General features: G+C 41.0%; 1 protein-coding gene across 1 annotated transcript; it reads right to left on the bottom strand.

Moving 5' to 3' along the window:
- Positions 1–694: 694 nt before the first annotated feature.
- On the bottom strand, positions 695–4,457 carry TOMM5 (translocase of outer mitochondrial membrane 5). Its single transcript, XM_082657584.1, has 2 exons — positions 4,246–4,457; positions 695–1,022 (listed from the first exon to the last, which is right to left on the bottom strand). The coding sequence occupies exons 1-2, from the start codon at positions 4,364–4,366 to the stop codon at positions 988–990; spliced, it is 156 nt and encodes a 51-aa protein (XP_082513710.1). The 5' UTR covers positions 4,367–4,457; the 3' UTR covers positions 695–987.
- Positions 4,458–8,539: the final 4,082 nt, after the last annotated feature.

The raw sequence follows: 8,539 nt of genomic DNA, 5'->3' as shown, positions 1-8,539 counted from the left end.
CTTAAAAATACAGCGTTTTCCCCCTTTGGTGGTATTACATATTCTCAGCATCAAGCAGTAATGTTGCCTTTCGTAAAGACTGCTTAAGAATAAAACCATGTTGTTTTATCAGGATTAGCATATTCTCCAGTCCAAAACAAGAGGAACTCAATTTAATGCAGTTTGTAATAGTCACAACATTATAGTAGTCTCACCAGTGACTGCTGGTTTGCAGCAAGAAGTGGGTTAAGAAAAATAAAAGCCCTATTTTTCTTAGTTGGTACATTTATTAAAAATATACGGCTTCCCTGGTGGCGCAGTGGTTGAAAGTCCGCCTGCCAACGCATGGGACACGGGTTCATGCCCAGGTCTGGGAAGATCCCACATGCCACAGAGCGGCTGGGCCCGTGAGCCATGGCCACTGAGCCTGCACGTCCGGAGCCTGTGCTCCGCAACGGGAGAGGCCACAACAGTGAGAGGCCCACGAACTGCAAAAATCAATAAATAAATAAATAAAATAAAAATAAATATATATATATATATATAGAGAGAGAGAGAGAGAGAGAGACTAATGGTCCTGTGCTTAAATGACATGGTGTGTGCTGGCTTCAATAAAACATAACTAATGGAAAGGAACTCTTCAACAAATATACTCCAGACAGAAGTAAAAAAAGTACACAGAAATGACTCACACGACAGTGCCATTGCAGACATAATTCCCTTATAATTAATACTTGCTAGAAAACGGAGTTTGACATCATGTACAATAACACCAACGTTCACCGAGGCTGAATATCACAGGTACGTCTCTTCATACTTCCCAAATAGTTTTATCTTTTAGCTATAAAGGTCAGTTACCAGAGCCAAACTTGTTCTTAACAAGTAGAATGTTTATGTCCATTTAATCAAAGAGTCTCTTACATTTTTCTGGGTCTATTCATCTGCAGATAGCAGTAGAAACTGTAACCAGGTTCTTCATATCATGCATTCACACGTGAAGCCCACTCTTCATATGCTGTCCAATTTCTTTAAGATAAAAGGAGCTGAAAGAAAAATAAATCCAGAATTTGTTTTTAGATCCAGATAATCACAAGTTACATATGGAATTACAAGATTGGGAGATAAACCTTATAGTTCAACATATTTTTCAAAACAACTCCAAATGTGGCCAAGCCTCTGCCTGCACACCCAGCCAAAGGGAATCACTGTCTTTCAAGGTAGCCCATCCCACCATCATGCAGCTAGAATTATTACAAAGTTCATTTTTCACTATATAAAATCTTTTCTCCAGGTAGTTTTCGCTCTTAGGACGATAAAGAGGAAATCCAATCCTCCTTCAAATGACAAGCCTTTACTTTGTGATTTAACCGTCAAAGGAACAGAACTCTAGAAGAAACAAAATGGCATTTTTCACTTTTAAAAACACATTTGAAAGACAGAGAGTGTGGGAAAACATTGAAGTAGGGATCCAGAAGAGCTGGACACATATTTTGGTTCCCCCACTGATTAGTTATATGACATTTACATGCTCCTGTTCACATCTGATACAGTCCTACGTCATTTATTATGAGTAGGGTGGTGAAGATATAAATGTCTAGAAAACAAAGAAGTGTTGTCACAGGGATCAAAAGAAGTGATATTACTGCCTTGTGTAACAGTGCCATGGCCAAAATAAGCACATGAAAAGATGCTCAGCATCATTAATCGTTAGGGAAATGCAAAATAAAACTACAGCAAGATACCACTTCACACCCACTAGGATGGCTACTAACAAAAGAACTGTTTGGCAAGGATGTGGAGAAACTGGAATGCTTGTGCACTGTTGCTGGAAATGTAAAACGGTGTAGCTGCTATGGAGCACAGTATAGTGGTTCCTCAAAAAAAAAAAAAAAAAAAAATGGTGGCTGCCAGCAGCTGGGAGGAGTGGGGAATGGGGAATTACTGTTTAATAGCTACAGAGTTTCAGTTTTACAAGCTGAAAAGAGTTCTGGAGATGGTGGTGATGATTATACAATATTATGAATTTAATACTACTAACCCAAACACTTAAAAATAGTTAAGATGGTAAATTTTATATGTATTTTATCAAACTTAAAAATATTGGGAAAAAAAAGGTTGTGACCAAAAAAGCTGCCAGATTATTTCTCAATACCCATACTAAATTAATAGAACATTTTGTTAATATTAAACTGAAGATATTGAAATATGTCAGAAGCTGACCAAGTCAGCAGTATGCCCAGGCTTTTTTTTTTAAAACTAATTCTTATCAGAAAAAAAAGTAACAGTCATCAAAACAATGGATAAACAAAGTGTAGGATATCCATACAATGGAATATTATTCAGCAATAAAAAGGAAGGAAATACTGATACATGCTACAGTGTGAACAAACCTTGAAAAATTATCCTAAACACAAACGGTCACATATTGTATAATGCCATTTATATAAAGTGTCCAGAATAGGGAAATCTATAAAAACAAAAAGTCAATTAGTGGTTGCCAGGGGCTGGGGATGGTGTAAAATGGGGGAATGACAGCTAATGGGCATGGTGTTTCTTTCAGAGGGGAAGAAAATATTCTAAAACAGATTGCGGTGATGGCTGCACAACTCTGACTATACTAAGAATCAATGAATTGTACACTTTAAATGGGTGAATTGAATAACATGCAAATTATATCTCAATTTAAAAAGGGATAAGGAACAGTATTCTGTTTAAAAAATTTTTTTTGATTCATCTTAAATACAAAGGTCACTGAGAAGAAGCAAGTTTTTTTTTAACATCTTTATTGGGGTATAATTGCTTTACAATGGTGTGTTAGTTTCTGCTTTATAACAAAGTGAATCAGTCATACATAAACATATGTTCCCATATGTCTTCCCTCTTGCGTCTCCCTCCCTCCCACCATCCCTATCCCGCCCCTCCAGGCTGTCACAAAGCACCGAGCCAATATCCCTGTGCCATGCAGCTGCTTCCCACAAGCTATCTACCTTACTACGTTTGTTAGTGTGTATATGTCCACGACTCTCTCTCGCCCTGTCCCCGCTCACCCTTCCCTCTCCCCATAACCTCAAGTCCGTTCTCTAGTAGGTCTAAGAAGCAAATATTTTACTGGTAGCTAAGTCAACCAAAAAAAGGTAAGAGGAGGAAATAAGTAAAGTTGGGAGTTGTAAAAAGCTGTTGAAGGAGCAAGATGATTTGGGAGTTTCTGTTCACCAGGGCTCCCTCCTCCGGGAAACCATAGTTAACACCACAGGCAGTGAAAGGGGCAGAATAAGGGAGACTAGACCTCAAGAGCTCTGGCCTTAGACCCAACATGAGCCTTCCACGAGTCTCATGAAGACTTGGTACGGTCTTCATCTATCTGAATCATCTCTGCCTCTCCATCCAGACCTGTCAACAATGTACAGCAAGGAACAATGGAAAGAATGCTGAAATGAAAATGAAGCGGCAAATGAAGGGGCAATTCACTTCTGAGATTCCTATCCGTAAAAATAGAGAACTAATCTATAAAACTGCATCCAGCTCTAATATTGTGTGCCTGCAATTCTAATACTTTGCATAAGTCCCCTCTGAAAGTCGAGTTCACATTTGCAAAGGGGATATACAGAGACTTAGGCCCTGCCTCTCTCAAAGGGCTATTGTCAAACTCAGGCAATGCAAAGTTTCTACAAAACGTAAAAGTCAACTAAATCCTCAGGTATTATCATTAATCCTATAGACTCATATCCTTTATTCTTCTTAAAAAAAAAAAGAAGAAAGAAAAAAGGTAATTATTTACTTCACCCTCTACAAATAAAAGGAACAAAAGCTTTTGGATTTCAGAGGTAAGCCCTGATGTAAGGAAACTTGGCAGTCAGTTAAGAACTCTGGATTCTAGGCCAAGATCATTCACCGAATCGATGAGTGACCTTGAGCCAGCCATTTCTCCACTCTAGATGCCAGTTTTTCTGTCTGCAAAACGAGGGACTTGCTCTGGGGGATGACCTTACAAAATCTTTCAATTCAAACGCTCTTAAGACAGGGCGGGACTGGGTGATTAACCTCGCGGTCCCAGCCGCCGCTTGCACTCCGGTACCCCCACCCAGACCCGCAGAGCCTAAGCAACGCGCGCATGCGCCCGCTGCCCTCGACGTGCACGTCCCTTGCACCCCGCGACCGCTTAGCTCCGCCCCAGGGACCCCAAAAGGCCGGTGAGACCAGAGTTGGGCGGGCAGTGTCGGCGAGCTCCCTGCTAGTCTCACGGCCACAGCCTGGAAGGACACTCACTGACTCGCAGCAGGGCCACATAGATGAGGAAGTTCCGTATGGAGGAGATCACATCCTCGCGCATCTTCCGTTTCATCTCCTCCGGGTCCAGCTTCGGCGCAAGGCCCTCGATCCGGAACATCGTAGCTCTTCCTCACGTCTTCCAGCGGCCGCCCTCTGCTCTTCTCAGCTGCCTCCCAGCGCCGGCACTCGGCCTAACCCCATTTCCTGTTCCCGCCCCTCATTTTCACGTGTGGCGACGGGAGCCTGCGAAGGACAAACTTCATCCTTAAACTGAGCTGTTCTGAACGAAGGCGGCCTGAAGGGGGTGCACGTAATATTAGCCACGCAGGACTCGGGCTCATCCAGGCTGTTCTTCCAGGTTGTTTATTTAACAACCTCTGTCCTGAGAGGCGCGCTCGGAGCTGCAAAGTGCTTTTACGCCTCAGAGCGGGCGGTGCACATAGGTATCACCATAAATAATAATAGTTAACATTTATTGAATACGAAGTACAGTTCTACCCCATGAATTCGATATTATAATCTTCATTTCCTAGATGAGAAAATTGAAGCACAGACATCTTTAAAACAACAACTTGCCCAAATGTGCTTTAAAATACCTCGAGGAAAAAAAAGTGTTGGGAAAGAGAGATGAAACGATATTAGCAAAATATTGAAAATTGCATAAGCTGGTGATTAGTGTATCATTTTAGTTAATTCTAGTCTTCTATTTTCAGGATTTTTGAACTTTTTAATGAATGATAAACGAAAAGAAAAGGACGAAGATGATGAAATTTGCTCAAGATTACACAACTAGTAAGTGGCTGAGCAGGGTTTTATACCTAGTTAGACCGGTAGCATCCCAGACACAGAATTTTTAACATTTTCCGTATTATTGTCGTCTTCTCATTTCTGGGGTTAACTGGTCGTCACAAATTGTAGTATTGGCCCAGTAATACAGTATATGTAAATGAAATTTAGCTCTGTTCAAAGTTTACAGATAAGGACAGAGAGGCTTAGAAACCAAGTGTAATGCTTAAAGTCCTTCTGCTAGTGATGGGCAGAGGTAGGGTTCTAATGCAAATAATTATAATGTCAAGTTGAATTCTCTTTCCCCTGAACCCTGTTGTTCACCTGTTAGTCTTTATTAGACATTAGTGCCTGCTTGGATGGGCATCCCTGGAGCCAGGAGGTAGGAATTTAATGCAACCAGATTTCCTGTCACAGAGTCATCAAAACAGTTTTTAGAAGGCTGCTGCCCCAAATTATGCATGCCAACTAGCCATGTATAATTCTTAGACATGAACCAGATGACTGAATTGCTCACATAATTCAAAATCAGAATGCTCCTGCATTGCATAGCAACAATGGATTTTAGGTAGATTCGAACAGTAATTTACTATGGGAGCAACTGATAACTAAGTATTGCTGCCCACCTTCCTGATTGACAGAATGTAACACATTAGGTCAAGAAAGGTAGCTCATCTGCCTATTCAGGCTTTAGTAACCTCTTGCATCTATAATTCATGTAGTGGAATAGCAGAGGCAGCTCTGGAATGGGAGGGGCTGACTCCCAAGGAATAGCTCCATTTAACCCTTCAAGAGTGTTTAGAAAGCCTGCACTGATGCTGGAAAGCAGTGGAGGCTGTGGAAAGAACTTGAACAAGAAGACTGGAGATGTAGCCTTCAGATCTGGCCCTGCCATTATCTAGCCATGTGATGAGGCTCAAGTCTCTGTTTAGCTGCAGCTATGTTTCTTTAGTTGTAAAGGGAGGAGATATGATTCAGTTCTCTTGCAGTCCCTTTCAGTTCTAACAGTCTATGCATTTGAATTCTAATTGTGTCATCTAGGACATTCTGGTCTGGAGTGTATGGATGTCAAAATATTATCAAATGTGGTAAAACATCAAAAGGCCAGTGTGTGTGTTTTCCATGGTAAGAAGGATGTAACGTATTGCATCCATCTGAATAGTGAGGCAAAACGGACTGGGAAGGAATGACTTCTAATGTGATCCCAGTAACCTAGATCCCCAATGCTGACCGAGTTTAGGTAAACAGTTCTCATATGGAACTACCAATTTTTTTTTCCCTACTAAGATGCTCTTAAGTAACTTCCCTGGATTCACAGGGAACCTAAGAGGGGAGAAATTAATAGAAAATCATGTTTCTTGGTGAAATAGAACAGATTTTTAGCATTTGAATTTCATTCATCCAATGTTTACTTGATGATATGGTTGTAAATGTCTGATATGTTAAAGGCAACATGATTCTTGTAACAGTTCTCTTCAAAAGGTCTGGTGCTTGCCTCCCTATAGAGAGACAGGGAAGTAGTGGGTGGAAATATGGCACAGCTGTGTCTTGGGGTGAGGAATTGATTCTGGATGCAGTCTAGGAGGTGAACTGTTCCTGTCTCAGAAATGTTCATCCTGATGAGCTCTCTTCCCCTTGCATGGTTCCTCTAGCTGTAATGGAGGAAACTTTATAAGAGGTTTGACTACTTTCTTTGTCTTTTCTTTTAGTGGTTTTTGTTTGTTTGTTTGTTTAGCATGTAGGTAGTGGTATTGTCCAGTTATGGTTGGCTTAGCTGAAGCAAACTGAGAGAACATACTTCAGGAAGTTAACACTGGAGTGAGTTGTTTCACATCTTGGACCCCTCATTTTGTTCCTCGTTGGAATGATGAAGAACTTGGGTCCAATCTTTTTTTTTTTTTTTTTTGCGATACGCGGGCCTACTCACTGCTGTGGCCTCTCTGTGGCATGTGGGATCTTCCCAGACTGGGACACGAACCCGCGTCCCCTGCATCGGCAGGCAGACTCTCAACCACTGTGCCACCAGGGAAGCCCTTGGGTCTAATCTTCAAAATCACTTGCAGCTCTAAAATGCTGAGATTCTTTCCTGTTCTTCCTTCATAACCTTGCACTAAAGACTAAAAGCAAAAGATTCCTTGTGATTTGCCATGAAAGGCAAAAATAAAAAGTATGCATGCATAATTTAATATTGATATTTGTATTATTTAGTCTGATCACAGAGGAGATGGTAGCTGATGTCATAGCCTGTCTTATTTTCCATTTCAATCCCAGGAGGAGTTTAGGAGCCATTTCCTTTGCCTCAACTTCCCAGACAGTACTACACACAAGCGTTCAGTGTGTACAACCTGCCTATAAGAGAATTAAGTGTTTTAATTTCTATCACTGGAGACGAATTTATATTTGCAAGGTCAGAGATTGACAGATGACTCATGGTTGGGGAATAATTCCAACATATAGTCCCAGGAACCTGTGGTTTCTAATTTATAGGGAATGTGTAGGTTTCACATATTGAACAGTTCAACCCCTTCAGATGAGAAAACTGAGGTCCAGAGAGAAGCTGGTTAGAAGCAGAGCCAGCTGGAGCTACGGTAGGAGTCTGGGCTCCCAGTTCAGCACTTTTCCCTATCATGCCTTGCAGCTTTCGATACTTTGAGGATATTCTCACTGATAATCCTCCCCTCAGGAGTAAGGATTGGAAGAATGGGATGTTGTTGAACACCAATTTGGAAGGGACAGGATAAGGGGTGGCTGTTATTCATCAGCAGGCTGAAGGGAGCCCTTCTTTCCATGTTTCCACACCCATCACCAGTAATTAATCTGGGCTGTGTTATTATCTAGCTCCACACTTCACCTTCCTCATTCCTTCAGGAGATGAACGTGGTCTGGTGTTCCCAAAATAAACTTGACTTTGAAGTCCACTCAGGACCCACAATAAATGAAACAAAGGTCAGGACAAGGAAAGGACACTTGGGCCCTCTGCTGTGTGACAGATGCTAACCAGAGTCCTCACCCATCAGATGAGATAACACTTCTAGGAATTACTGCGCAGCAAGAGGTATCTTCAGGAAGAGAGGCCTTTTGAGCCTCAAAGATGAGTAGAATTTTGATAACCTTCACCTCACTGGTATTTGCTTCCTATCATACCCTGTTTTCTGTCTGTTATTATTTTGTTGTCTGGACTTTGTTGATCTCTTTCCCAGTAGAATGTAAGCACCTCAAGAACAAGCAACATGCACTTTAAGCCTCCAAACAATTCAGGACAGGTATTTATACATGGTGAAAACTCAGCAAGTACCCCCTGAGTGAATGAAAGAATGAGTAAATTTCATATATGCTAACCTTTAGAATTAAAAAATTGGTAGCTTTGTATATTAGATTGAAAGGAAACTGTCTGTAAAAGAAATTTACCCAAAATTCTACATATTTTTATATAGTTACTTATTTCTCATTATGTCAGTACAACTTGCTTTTGTTTGGCTACATAAAAATCATTTAAATAATTTTA

This window comes from Grampus griseus, assembly GCF_964374135.1.
Source record: "Grampus griseus genome assembly, chromosome: 6".
NCBI lineage: Eukaryota > Metazoa > Chordata > Mammalia > Artiodactyla > Delphinidae > Grampus > Grampus griseus.
The sequence above is the reverse complement of the archived record's forward strand: the minus strand, read 5'-3'. Positions and strand labels throughout refer to the sequence as shown.